Source organism: Diabrotica virgifera, chromosome 3 (assembly GCF_917563875.1).
Source record: "Diabrotica virgifera virgifera chromosome 3, PGI_DIABVI_V3a".
In the NCBI taxonomy this organism is placed as follows: Eukaryota; Metazoa; Arthropoda; class Insecta; order Coleoptera; family Chrysomelidae; genus Diabrotica; species Diabrotica virgifera.
In genome coordinates this window covers 104,383,990-104,399,386 of record NC_065445.1, presented here as the reverse complement: position 1 = coordinate 104,399,386, position 15,397 = coordinate 104,383,990, and the positions used below count along the sequence as shown (strand labels likewise).

The 15,397-nt window shown below is 34.1% G+C and overlaps 1 protein-coding gene across 3 annotated transcripts in view; it reads right to left on the bottom strand.

Moving 5' to 3' along the window:
• Window positions 1-1,210: 1,210 nt before the first annotated feature.
• Window positions 1,211-15,397, bottom strand: part of LOC114337339 (B-cell lymphoma/leukemia 11B) — a 220,158-nt gene continuing 205,971 nt past the window's right edge. For all 3 annotated transcript variants that reach the window (XM_050646758.1, XM_050646759.1, XM_050646760.1), the window contains one exon: window positions 1,211-15,222. In XM_050646758.1, coding sequence (XP_050502715.1) covers window positions 13,286-15,222 — 1,937 coding nt within the window. In that variant the 3' untranslated portion in view covers window positions 1,211-13,285. The remainder of the gene's footprint in view (window positions 15,223-15,397) is intronic.

Here is a 15,397-nt window from a genome sequence, read left to right as displayed (position 1 = left end):
CTGAAATGCAATCATCAGATATAAAATTTTATCAATAGTGTACGAGGTATGTTAAAAAATATGAATTTCGCTTAAAAGTGAAGTACCTTTATATTTCACAATATCAAAAAGTGTTATTAAGAAAAGTTATTTGGAATTAAAAATTATGTTATAATAAGCAACTATATTCTTCTAATTGAAAAAAATAAAATTTTTTAAAATTTTTCTCAAATTACGGAAACTCTTGGATATTCCACGGATATCTTGTTTAAAAATAGTCCTAGATTTTTTTGCAATACATCATTTTAAAGTAAAGATAATAAGATTTTTTTATTCCACAATGTATATACCTAAATGTACAAGAAAAAAAGTCATAATAAGAAATTTAAACAATAATCATAAAAAATATCAAAAATCATTAAAAGTATAAAACCTTGAAAAAGCATAACTTTCTTAAAAATAGTCGTACAACCTTACACTATAGACCATTTTAAAGATAATTGACTTCTCTTTTTACTAAATGTACCATTGCATATACCAAGTAATGCGTAGAAAAAAGTTACAGAACAATGTTTGCAAAATATTGGGGAAATGGCACAAAATTGCTGTGAGCGGCGAACTTTGAAAAATCCTATTTCGGAAACTGGTAATTATAGAGACTTCTGCCAAACGTCATTTTAAAGAGAAAGGATGGGAGTTATTCCTCGCTAAAGCAATGGCTATACCTATATCGCTGTTGAAGAAAGTTATGGGGCCAAAAACAAAATTGCATTCTTTTGAGTTTTTTCTTGTTTTTTTTTGAATACATTTTTGTAAAACAAAATACTTTTGACTTTAAAATGTGATATTTCGATAGTAAATTTAACCTGGAACAATTTTCCTGTAGACGTGTTTGTACCAAAAGTGCATAGAACTCACCCTAATTCACCCTGTGCCTAGGGACTAATTTAAAATTTCTCAAAAGCGCACCCATGTAAATTGTAGCACACCGCGGTTTTTTCAAATTTAGAGGTTCATTGACCATATGAGACAATAAAATAGCATTAACGTTTTAGTTCCTTTTAGGTCTCTTATTTTGAACATAATCAATTGCCTATAGGTGCTGTATTTAAAAATCGATTTATTCCGGTGTTTTAGTGCTAAATAAATGATCCTGGTCTCATATTTAGTTCTCCGGTGATATTTATTTCTCTTTGCTTATAATTTTGAATCGATAGGAAAATAAAACACATTGTATTTGTAATAGTTTTTATTTAAATACACACTGAGATGTGATGTCAGTATAGGAACACATTCATATTAAGTACGGTGTAGCCCATACGAACATCGTAGTGCTACAGCCATATTTTCAAATAAATAAAAAATAGGTATTCGAAATAACATATTAACATTAATAGTTACAATTACATTTAATTTTCTGACTTGTCTATTCAGGTTGCTATTTTTCTTCGTACTTTATTAGCTTGACTGAAATACTCTCGAACAAGATTATAAAAAAGGAATTATTATAAAAAATGATGTAAATTTTCCTAATATTTTAAATTGATATGCAAACCAAATTTTATTTTGTGCTTGAGAAATAGTAACCTGAATTGACAAATATTTGCTACTTGAAGACCCTGGTCCACTCTTTGACTAAATATTGCATATTCCATATTGCGGAGAATATACACAGTAAATAGGTAGTTCCTGTTTTTCTCAATATTTGTCTTGAAGAAATCTTAAATATTAACAATTCTGGTATAGAAGATCGGGGAAATAATCTGAATTTCGAGACATAAAAACACTTATAAAATCGCTCTTAAAAAATTAGTAAGTAACTAATGCCCAAAAGTCGTTCATTATCTAGGATTATTTTATATTATTTTAATAGCTTAGACACCTAGGCGTTAGAAAATAAAATTAAATAACCTTAAATATTTTTTATAAGTAATAGCTTGCTTTAAAATATCACATATTCTTACATTGTATTTTCAAGATTATTATCTATCTTAAAAAAAGAAGTCAGTTAAGTAGGCTATTGATTATGTATTATAGAAAGGAACTACAACGTTAACGGGGTTTTATTGTTTAATATAGTCAATGGACCTCTAAATATGAAAAAACCGCGGAGTGCTACCATTTAAAGGGGTACGTTTTTGAGAAAGGGGTAAATTAGTCCTTAGGGGTAAAGGTTAGGGGTAAATCTATATTAAAAAATAAGTCAGTTAACCTTAACAGAAACGCCAACGACTGTTAAAATAGTGAAGTTACTCAACAATCCGGCCAAGAGTTCAGTGTCAGAATTGATCAGATGGGGCAGAATGTGGAAATATCGTTATCGGAGGAAATGAGCGCTCCAAAACACCTAATGACATTGCTAGTTAACATCTACGTAGAAAACATAGTAAAAGTGAGGGCGCATGAGGAACTGACGGAGACAATCAGGGTTTTCAAGGGTGAAAGCCATTATGCCCGAAGCAATCGCAGAATCGAAAGAAGGTATATCCATTGGAGGTAGAAGAATCAACAGCTTAAGATACGCAGATGATCAACGCTTTTCGCCTAATCCTTCAGGGTTTTTAAGGGTGAAAGCCATTATGCCCGAAGCAATCTCAGAATTGGAAGGGGGTATATTCATTGACGGTAGAAGAGTCAACAACTTAAGGTACGCAGATGATCAACGCTTTCCACCTAATCCTTGAAATAATTGACGGAACTGATAACCAACTCCGACGGATGCAGCAAATAAATAAAAAGGTCCAATTGAGCGATGAAGAAGCTCACCAAAATATGAAAAGCCATAACATCACATCGTCTTTTCCATCATCTTTTGGTGATTTATTGGATTTCATTCTCCAGACGATGGAATAGTGATCGATGCTGTTAAGAATGGCGGTGAACCTCTAATGAGAAAAATAAAAGATCTCTTTAATCTATGTTCGACAAAGAAATCCATACCATCTGAATGGAATAAAGCCAAAACAATTCTTCTGTACAAAAAAGGAGAAAAAACTGATCTTGAAAATTACCGACCAATCAGTGGTTAAACCATCTTTATAAACTTTTCACGAGAGTAATCACCACAAGATTAAAACTTTAAAAGGGTAAACCCTGTAGTTGGCTGTATACCTTTGTTAAGACAACGTAGAATGAAGTAAACACTTCTGTTGTATATAGGTATATTATAAATATATTAAAAAATTTTTTTTAAAATTCATCCACAAGGGAGTGGTTGTACAAAACGTTTTCGGTCAAACTGACCATCCTCAGTGTAAACGTCCAGTGTACAAGTAATTGAAACTAGCCACTTGAATAGGTGTAAAACCTCAAAATAACATTATTGCTACATTATGAGCTGTATAGTAATCGACAATAAGTCGATGTCTTAAGATTAAAAATGTATCACATGTGGATGTATGTCATCCTTGCTCGGAATTAGCACAAGGTTGTGATCAGGTGAGAGGCTAACAACAAGTTGGTTGGCTAACAACAAGCTAGATTCAGAACAAACTTTGGAACCAACGATCACCTCCAAACAATACAACAACTCATCGAAAAATCCATAGAATATAACAAGCCCTTAGTTTTAGTATTCATAGATTTCCACAAAGCATTCGACTCAGTAGAACTCGACAGTGTTATAGAAGCACTAAACGAGAGCCGCACTGATAGCCGATATTCGAGGCTAATATGTAATACATATAAAAATGCGACAAGCTCGATACAACTACACGCTAACAGCAACCAAATAAAAATCCAAAGAGGTATCCGTCAAGGGGATACGTTGTCACCTAAACTTTTCATATCGGCTCTAGAAAAAGCGATCAAAACCCTCGAATGGGGTGATAAAGAAATAAATGTGGAAGGAGAGATGCTACACCACCTAAGCTACGCAGACGATATAGTGCTGATTGCACACGATTTGGGACAAATAAAGAAAATGTTGGAAGAACTTAGTACAGCATGTCATAAAATAGGCTTAAAAATGAATATAACAAAAACAAAATATATGACGAACTTAGTACCAAGTAAACACCTTGAAATACAAAATGAACAAATAGAACTGGCAGACAAATATATATCTGGGTCACGAAATTAAGATAGGTAAGGACAATCAAACAACCGAAGTATCCAGAAAAATAATACAAAGATGGGCAGCATACGGAGCTCTTAGGAACATTTTTAAGAGTGACATTTTAACTAACATGAAGAAAAAAGTTTTCGACCAATGCGTGCTACCGGTGATGACCTATGGTGCAGAAACATTATCGCTCACAAAGAAAAACGCACAAAAACTAAGAGTAGCGCAGAGAAGAATGGAGCGATCAATGATATGGGCCACTCTGCGAGACAGGATTAGAAACGAAGATCTACGAGCTTAGACCAAAGTAATAGACGTCATTGAAAGAAGCTGTAGCTTAAAGTGGAAATGGGCTGGACTCGTTGCCAGAATGAAGGACGGAAGATGGACTCGCAAACTAGTTGAATGGAGACCAAGAGCCGATAAACGTAGCAGAGGAAGACCACCAACACGATGGCAAGATTACTTACGAAGGACAACAAAAAACTGGATGCAGAAAGCACAAGATAGAACACTTTGGAGACAAACAGGGGAGGCCTATGTCCAGCAGTGGATTGAGAAAGGCAGATGATTATAACATTACAACGGCTTGTAAAAATAATGGTCTTCTCCATTCTATATGAATCTGAATGCTGGTCTTTGAAGGACGTTGATAAACGCACTATAGACGGGTGAGAGTTGTTTTGCTATCGAAGAATGTTGCGAATACCCTGGACCCAACAAAACCCAAGAAGAACCAACGAGTCTATCCTTAGACAGCTGCATGTTACAAGTAGGCTTTGAAATATTGTGACCGAAAAAATCACCGCTTATTTTGGTCCTGTGGTGCTTAGAGATAGCCTGGAAAAGCTGGCATTACGGGGATGGTGCAAGGAGCGAGAGCCCAGGGAAGATCAGCAACAAGGTATATGGACCACATTACAAAATATGTCGGAGCTTCACCAAACTTTTGCTTCAGAGTTAGAGGGGATAAGCAAAAATGGAGGCAGTTTTCAGAAAAAAAAACAAAAAATATGAGATGAAAGCTTAAGTCCAGTAGTTTCGAAAATTATATTTTGATTTTGTTTTGCCAGTCAATTTAAAATATCCATAAACAAATTAATATACCGCTGCATTTCGGAATATATTATAGACTTGACGGACGAACTTTAAAACGTTCGAAACACACTGTTTATTCCTTACCCAAAGTTTACCACAGTCACCTGCTTATTATAAACGAAAGAATAAATTGGTTTCAAATAAAGAAAAAATTTATTTGTTGAAAAAGTACTTACTGATGTATAGGCTTGCCTTAATTGGCCAGCTAGGTGGATGAAAATCACATGAAACTCAGAAATTAAGTTGCAGGACTGGGGAATGGCTTATATTAGTCACTACTATGTTACATGAGATTCTTGCTGACTACATAAGTTTATTAGCATTATATTCTCGTGGGACAAGAGTTAATCAGGAACAGACAAACAAGGCAAGCAATGAAAAGTACCTATAGAACTATATCCCGAACAGACAATATTTTCGAAGGTGAAAAAAAATAATACGGCTACTAAAAAATAATCAAAAAAACATTAAACTCGGTAAAGAAACATGTCCGGTGGTTGAGCAAGAACGGCTCAGAAAGGAAAATGTTGAGCAACCCAAGGTCCACAGTAGGTACTTAAGAGTACCCAAAGCTAGAAACAAATCTGTAGGGTATAAATAAATAATAGGGCCGGCGTAGCTCAGCGGTACGATGTCTAACTCGCATGCTTGTAGGGGTTCGAGACCCAGCACTCCAGCGTTCAAGAACAGCTCGACATTTTTAAAAATGTCTATAGGCACCAGGTCGACTCAGCCTAAATAAAATGAGTACCTTGGGTAAAACCAGGGGTAATAATAGGCGGTTAAAGCGTAGCACTGGCCCTGTTACCTTCCTTGTATACCGTAGGCCCTAGATATAGCAGACTACTCTGATATAATCCCAAAGCCGCGTTAATGGTATAAAACGGGAGACTATTATATAAAATATCTTTCAAGTCACAGTATGGAAAAGTAAACGAAGTTAAAAGATCCCTTTGACTCTAGAACTCATGATGATGTAGGTTGGCGTTAAAGGCAGAATTGATTACAAATGTTAATAGAAGCCAATATTTACTATATTGATCACATTGTTCTATTTATTGAATAGAGCTCTATGGAATGTTACAATAGAATGGAACAAAAGACATACATCTGGTTTTATTATAAAATAAATATATTGATAATATTAAAATTATATAAAATCTCACTAGACATATAGTGAGGTATATATAAATACATAAATTGTTAATAAGGTGTTTTTATGGCAATAAGATTTATGTCTCTAAATTCATCTGCTGAAGATTCGGGTATCTAACACACATATTTTAGTTTGAAATACATTTTTACAGAAACAGTGGAAGTAATGGATAATAATTGATGTCATTCATAAGCCACAAAATTATTTTTCTGTCTACAGTTAAATGAAGTTGGCATTTTTACATTTGTTTCGTGAAATTTAAACAAAGAGTTTCAATAAATTATTTTAAAGTCAGTGGAATTAATTTTATATCACATTTTTTAGGTTGAATGTACTTGCCGTGTGTTTTTTATGTAATCTTTTTAATCTTCTGCAATTATATAAATAGCTTTTTTCTATTCTCATACTATAATCTCATACAATATATCAATTATGAATGCACTACCTGTATCATAATGAAACTTCATTATGATACAGATTTTCATTACGATACAGATTTTTAACCAATAGAATCGCGATATGGCATTCGCGATGAAGGTGGCACACGCGCAGTAACCAATGGTGAGTAAAATACATACGCTTTGACAGTTCTCAATATATAAACAAACTGACAAACTACTTAGTTTGCGTTACAATATTAATAAATTTGAATATATTTTTTGTTGTGGATGATCATAAAAAAAATCGTGTATCCAACTTGCATTTAATTATCATTATGAAGCTCGTACTCTATACGAAACTCACCGCTAAACGGCTCGTTTCGTATCCCTCATACTCGCTTCATAATGACCATCATTAAATGCTCGTTACATAATATACTATTCTACGACCAATTTCCACAGCTTTAAATAATTCTTTTGAATTCTACCAATATCTTGTCCAAGAGCATTCTACGTAAATGTAGAAGATGTCATTGCAAGTTCCGGAATCGTCAATGCCTTAAGCAGCTCGCTGTTACGAAAAATGCAGTAAATGACGTATTTTCACGTCATTTACTCCGTAAATGTTACTTTACATCCGTATTACCGGACTCCTCCAAAAGGCTAGACGATCGAAAGCTCGTCATTCGCTGTGATAAGCTGGGATCCAATAGAATGTGGCGTGTCACGCCAAGAGAGATAGAAAACGCCAAGTGAAATAGCGTTATTTTCCTAAAAATTTGTGATTTACGATCCTTGGGCTACTGCCAAACCCTGTAGTTATGGCCAGCGTCGAGAGCTCTCCCATGGTTTGTCGGAAAATGAACACGGTTCAAAGGTAATCAGAAGCTGATACATACTAGGAGGGTCAGTGTCCTGGTAATTTTTCTATGGAGTGGACTAACGACATTGTGATGGAATTTCTATCATTGTATGAAGTAAACAACTTACTAAAATTGCTATCACCAACACTGATGTGCGATACTCCAAATTTATCAAAAAGTAAATATTTAATAATTTCACCGCAACGTGGGGTTATTGTACTTATTACTAGAGTCAACAGGTTCATATACCTGCATAATAGATCGGAAGAATATTAACAGAGAATACTACTGAGATGCTAACTGAATTTCCAATAGTATTTAAAATGCTGAATTATTACATATATTCAAATTTACTGTTTTATAATATATTGTCTACTTTTCGTGTTTTTGTCTTCTCTTCTTCTTTAATTTTCTTCCCTTCTGTACAATTTGTGTGCATTTTCCATATACATATTTACGCTGTCATTTTAGATATTAGGTAAGGCAATCTCCACCAAACTGAGTTACATCCTTTTTGTGTGTCCATAAAGGGGATATAGCATTAATTAAAGTAACATTATTTATAAGTTCTTCATAGTTTGGGAGTTTTGATAGATATTTATTGAAACACTTTGTTTTAATCGAATCACTTTATTCAAAATTTAGTGATAGTCTTATTGCTTTGTTATAAAAAATAAATTAAAATTGGGAATATTGTATAATTACCACATTGACTTGGTTAACAGCTGTGAAAAATGAAAAATTTCATTTTACTGTACAACAAAAAATGGGATCCAAAAAATGTAGGCATTACTAATATTAATAAAAACTAATAAAACATTAAAAGTACACCATTTATTTAACAATCAAAATTCGGGTATTTTTCAATTTGTATGCAACATATTTATTAGAAATGCTTAAAAATATAACAAATACTGATAAAATCGGTCCTGTTTTTTATTTAATACTATCATCAATACTTTTTTGATATTTGAATGATGAATATATATTTTAGTAATGTTTATATCACTACAAAAGTTGTACTATAGAGCAGCGTATCAAATTCATTATCTATTGACTTTTTATTAAAAATTCGATCTGATATTGGCTATGTGCCATAATTTATTTCTAACCATATTAAAGATTATAATATACAAAATTATGTATAAAGATTATGTACATCTTTAGAACTAACATTTTAGTCTGTTTTTTTTTCTGTTTATTGTAACTTTTGTAGTAGTATATCATTGATAAAATAAATGAATGTATTCTTTGTATAAACTCTTTGAATTCTGATAGGATAATAAACTTTATTGTTTTTATTTTTTTTTCGCATGATTTTAACACATATAAATTTCAAAAAATTAGATCTACAAATACTTTCTGAACGCATTTTAAGTATTAGGTACCTCAAATTTCAAAATATGCTCAGTATAGACTCAACCAATGACTCATTTTATATTACTCCTTATGATCCCAAATATTAGTAGTGCTGAAGCTGGTTGTATAAGCTGCATTTATTAATCCAATTGTAGGAGAAATTGCATCAATAAATTCCATAGTTGTTTTAAAGCAGAAAAAAATATTTTGCAACAAGAAAGTTGTTCCATCCATGCATGGTGTTACGAAGGGAGAACTCTTTAAAATGTTCTTCATTTGATAGTATAAAATAATCAGAAAACAAAATATAATTTTTTTGAAAGTTTCGTCCTTATTTAGTTTTAATAAAAAACTCTACAATAAAATCTATTATCCATTTTCCTTTTAGTAAAATATAGATTTAATAATAACAGCAAATATACAAAATTAAACAACGGAAATTAATATTATTTACGTCTTAATTCTTTGGATATTTACTTATTTTTATGGTTTGAAACAACACAGACAGAAATTTTGTACGAAATATTTACTAGGTAACACTATTTTCCAAATATAAAGAGACATATTATTATTATTATTTATTTTACACTGGGGATAACTGGGGCAAGGGTCGTGGAATAATCGACAAGTATATATTTAAAACAATTAAATTGCTTGATACGTTTGGTCGAATCTACAAACAATAATATATATTTTATAATTTAGTAATACCGTTAATTTACTTATCGTAGAACTCTTAATTTAGGTGCCGTAGTTTCTTTAACCTGCCTGTTTGAAGATATACACTAACTGTTTGATTAAGTTTGACAATTCATAACTTTATTATTTGGATTTTCGTATTATTTGTATTATTATTTGTATTATTTGTATCCGATTTTCGAGATTCTTGCATCAATTTATAGGTACATGTTTTGGTGTCGTCAGGGCTGATTTTATTACATGCTCCTTTTATATGATTTTATCCTGGAGATATTCCTAAGAGTTTTTGTAAATAAAAACGCTGATCGAATCATAAACATAAATATCTTAAATAGAGGTTGGATTGATACGATTAGAATGGCCCGCATGGAGCCCAGATTTCAATCCTATTGAGCATTTATAGGATTAATTAAAAATAGCTATTCGTCGTCTCCTAGGCCTCCAGAAAATTTGGTACAGTTATGGCCCTGGTAGAGGAATATCGGACTATTCCCCAGGCAAGGATAACATATTATCATTATTCGATACCAAACAGATTGCAAGCAGTCGTTGCTGCGAGAGGTAGACATACCCGCTAGTAAATTGTTTTATTTTGTTGTTAATTTTGTTTTGTGTTGTAATTTTTAAGTGCGTTTGATATGTTTAATTAAGTAAACCTTCAAAGTAGTGTTTTTATTTACAGCTTTTAAAAGAAAAAAGATATTCAGATAATTCAAAAATTAAGAATGCCTCCAGGATAATACAAAAGGAGTATGTAACAAAATCAGCCCTCCAATTTTTCCACAGAATTTTTTAAAGTTAGGGGAAAATACAACGCTTCCATTCACCCCCGTATAATGTTATCTAAGCAAACATTTTTTTGTTACAGGAATAATAGTAAACGACATGAAAACATGTACCTACAAACTGATGCAAGAATCTTTAAAATCGGAGTACAAATAATAAAGTTATAAATTGTCAAACTTAATCAAAAATTTTGGGTGGCGAAATTTTGATCCAGTGAGTGTATTTTAATTTCTTACTTTATTTATCACCATCACTATGTATTGACATGTTCGCTAGTCGTTTAGATTAATTATCATTATCTACTAAATGCAAGATCAAATACTTATTAATTATACGAAATCTGTACCAAAGTGTCCGATCTTCGTTCATAAGTTGGCGTCAAAATGCTCCAGTGTCCTCTCTGGGGAACAAATGTAAGTACTTCCTCACGCAATTGACAGTATTGACATTAGTATGTATATCGCAATTATAATACCAACGGAGGTGTCTAGTTCACAGTAACAGACTTGTATATACATCGCGCATCTAGGAATGGTCACTAGCCCGAGCTTAGCTCGACTCGGCTTGTCCTTGCGAGCCGAGCTATAAGTCAAATCAAATTTGTTTCGAGCCGAAACGAGCTGAATTCGAAACGAGCCGAGCTTTCCTTAACGAGCTTGTCAATATTTTTGCCAATATTCTAATAGTTTTTCTAATTTATTTATTTCTGCTACAGCTGATACTTTTGTTTGAAAATAAGTAATTTAGACTACAAAAAATGTGTATTTTCAATATACAGTGTCTCCGTAAAATATGGAATAAATTCCAGCCGAACCCCGCTCGGCTCGAAATATTCGAGCCGAGCCGACACGAGCCACGAGCTCAACCTGCAGCTCGAAGTTCAAGCCGAGTTTCTATCTCGAGCTCGGCTCGAAATTTCTAGAGGAGCTCAAGCTTGTCAAAAGCTCGGCTCGGCTCGAGTCCATCCCTACACGCATCGTTTATTTTTTGTTCGTCCCTTTTTGTTATCACCGAAAATAACGAACCAGTCAATGCGACCAGTCAATTCGCACTATTTTAAACTCAACAAAGATTAACTAGTTTTGATGGAAAATAAGCCGCAATTTTACTAAAAAAATTATTTTATTAACTTTCGACGCCCCAATCGGGAGTCAATTAATGCCCAAATCATTAATATTTTTTGTATTTTGACAACGACACACGATTTGGGCGTCGAAACGTTAATAAAATCATTTTTTTAGTAAAATTGTGGCTTATTTCCCATCAAAACTAGTTAATTGCAAAAATGTCACTCGAAAAAGATGTGTGGAAGATGTGCAAATGATGCAATAGTTCTTTAATATAAATGTATGAGTAAAACACAGATGTATAATTGGTTTTGCTCACCATGACTTGCATCTGTGACAAATTTATTTAAAAAAATTTCTCTAGGAAAGTCACTCCGAATGATGATGAATGCCTACAAGTTGACGAGTTGTAGGTTTGTCTTTATGATCCCAAAACAATACAACAGTCTTCACAATGGAAGTGTTCATCCATGCACCATTATTCGGCGACTGGTTTCTTCATTCCAACAATGCGCACATCCATGGATTCTTGTGCAACAGATTTTGACAAAACGCAAGTCTCGAATTTAACGGTATTATTGGAAGCCATTGCAAGAATTAAACTTCAAACTATCTCAGTTACTTCAGCGTTTGGTACAGACCTCGTATAAGAATTACAATCTGTAGTCACCAAAATCTAGACACGCTTGAGTGTACACTTGTATAATTATATCGTTTGTAAGTCTTTTGTTTCGACCGTGTGTATTAAACAGTTTTTATTTCGTTTTTTAACGAGTTATTGTAACGACTTTTCCAAAACCTTGTGAAAAATAAATAACTACGTAGAAATATATACAACCGGCTATTACTGGCCAAAAAATGATATGATAGGGAATGTACACAGGGCTAAAACGTCGACGGCACAAATGCCCCTAAAAAATATTGAAAAATCTAGCCCTCTCAGTCTCAACATATATCTAATTACAAATATACAAGTAATTAATCAATAAACTCAATAATGAATAATAATTAGGAAAAAGAACATTGCTTTGGTATCAGTTACAAAGAAAATACGTATCCCGTCAAGTGAATTTTATTTAGGGATAAACGTTTATATAATATATTAATACTATACATTTTTATGTCATAAAACAGGAAGAATATGCAATTATAATTTAGTCAAATTCAGTAGAAAACTTTAACTTTACTCTAAAATACCATTTGGTAAAATTGTACGAATAACTATTATACAGACCGTTTAGTTTTAAATTAGACACCTATACACGGCAACACTGCTTCCCCGCTTCTACTTAATGCACCTGATTCGTAATTCTACAGTGGCAATGCAACTCATTGTCATAAGCAACGTTGCCGATTTTAGTGCTTCCTTCAGTGGGCTATATCTAATCCAACACCAAACAGACTGTACCACTGATAATCAATTGACGATTAGCTCTAAACTGTTCAATTTCTCCTTACCCTCTTCTAATTCTTTAACAATAACTTTTTCCAGCTCTTTTATGATCAGTGAGTAGTACAAATAAAATACAGTTGGGGTTAAATTTTGCCAAATGTTCATATTATACCATAATAATCATATAATAAATCAATAAAAATAATTAAAAATTTAACAAATATTCCAAAATTATCATTGCAATACTCTTCATTAACAGTTCTAGGTTAATTTTATTTTAGGTTGACTTCACCTCTTAGAAAATATCAACAAAAAATCAAATTAGGCCAGATGGAGGCAAAAATCACTGTTCACAACAACAATTCTTCTAAAGAGTTCATTAGGACTAGTACGTTAAACTGGGAGGTGGAGGGGGCAATCTCATCCCACCCCACGGAAAGAGTCATACGGCCTCTTTGGAGGTTATGCTCGTCGATGAATCCTCGTCTCCTGATAGCATGGGCATTGTGCCTAACAAATGACCCTTACCTTGATTGACTACACATTTTCGCATATGCTTTTCTAATGTTGAAGGAACCGAAAACGGCATTTCACAGAATCGACACCTATAAACGTCTTTACCGATTCTACCATGTGTCTTCATGTGGCGTGTAAGCTTGGAACTCTGCGCACAAGCATAGGAACAAAGTTCACATTTATAAGGTTTCTCGCCTGTGTGTGATCTTCTGTGTACCGTTAAATTTGAACAATTTTTAAAAACTTTTCCACAATATTCACAAGTATCGTTACGTCGTGATTCTTTTTTGATTAAAGGATTTGGAATTAGTGCACTAGGACCAGGTAGTCCCTTACTGTCTCTTGGTAAACTAGGTAACCACCAGTCATTTCTTTCTAGTTCCATTTTCAGTCGCTTGGATGCATCAAATGTATCGTTAAATGGAGGAAAAAGAGGTAATGGTTGTGGAGGTGGTACTGGTAACAAACCTTTGGCAAACTCATCTTTAATTTTAAGGTGAGTTAGTAAACTTGTATTATTGTTGTCCCTGTCTTTATGAAACTGAAGTTTCAGGGCAGTACTAGATTCTTGTAAAGCCTGTTTATATGCTTCACTATATTGAGCTATATTACTCAAACCAAATTTGTCCATCAGTTCACCAACTAGTGAAGCTGATGGACTCGTTGGGTTTTTTGGAATTTGGCTAGGAACACTTAAATCTTCCGCTTCTTCTTCTTCCTCCATTTCTTCCTCATCTTCCTCCTCGTCTTCCACTTCTTCATCCTCTTCGCTATCATCACCATCTAATGTCTCCACTGAACCAGCATTACTATTCCGGTCATCTGGAGTTCGATGTATTTTCATATGCTTTTTTAATTTAGAACTTTGCGCACAAACATGATCACAAACTGTACATTTATATGGGAGTTCACCTGTATGAGTTCGTTTATGAACTTCAAGGTTATTTTGGTAACGAAACTTCTTCCCACAATAATCACAAGAATGAACATTATCTGCAGAATTTGAATTTTTAGGTGATCCTGGTTTCCCTGGTGGAGTACTGGCTGATCTCGGAGTATTCAAAATTTGGTCATCCGACTTCGTCGGTGGAGAAACGCTCGGTGGCCTACTACTATTGCTACTCAAATTATTATTGTTATGATTACTACTGGAACTGGTATTATTGGGAATAGAAGTTGGCGGCATTTGGGAAGGGGAGGGACTCGCAAAAGGCGGTGAGTGCTTGCGGGGTAACGGTGAGCCTGCCTGTGCCGTTCCCGGGCTGGTGGTGCCTGCCAATTGCCTCAACCGCTGCGAGTAAAAATCCAGCTGGGGTTCTAATGATAAAGGTTGATTTGGAGTTCCTCGGTCTCTAGACTGTATACTATTAACAACGTTATTTCTTTCCGCCGGAGATGGAAAACTAGTGTGTGGTGGTGGAGGAACATTTCCTGCAGCTACAGCTGCAGCAGCTGCTGCTAAATTAAGTCCGTGGTGGCGAAACTGTTCACTTACTAACTGATCTATCCTGTAGTGATGATCGGGTCGCGAAAAAAGTGGAGCTGGAGGTACAGGACCATGGTTTAAAGGTGGTAACGGCAATCTTAGTAAACCACCAACTCCAAATGGATTATGTAGATCAGGTGGAGGAAGCAAATGGTGTCTCATATTCGGTGGAGGCGGTGGTACTGCTCCTGCAGAACAGCCCGAGCTAGAACTACTGGAGCTACTTCCGCTATGATTGTTACTGCTACTAATCTTGGAACTCGTGGGTGAGCTTTCCACATATATTTTAATTCCATGTGCGTGTTGTACATGTTGAACGAGCCTCCATGCTGAATGTAAGCGAGCTTTGCAAGTACTACAGACGTAATTACTGGGCTCTGAAAAAAAATAAAATAAATAAATTAAATAATCCTGAATATAGGGAAAACTGATATAACAACATTTTCTAAATATTATGGTCGGGGAGCCCAAGCGGGGATTTTTGCAATTACTCGAGCGCGTCAGATTACCATATGGGGAGAAACCTTGTGCCCTGTAAATGTATCCCTACCA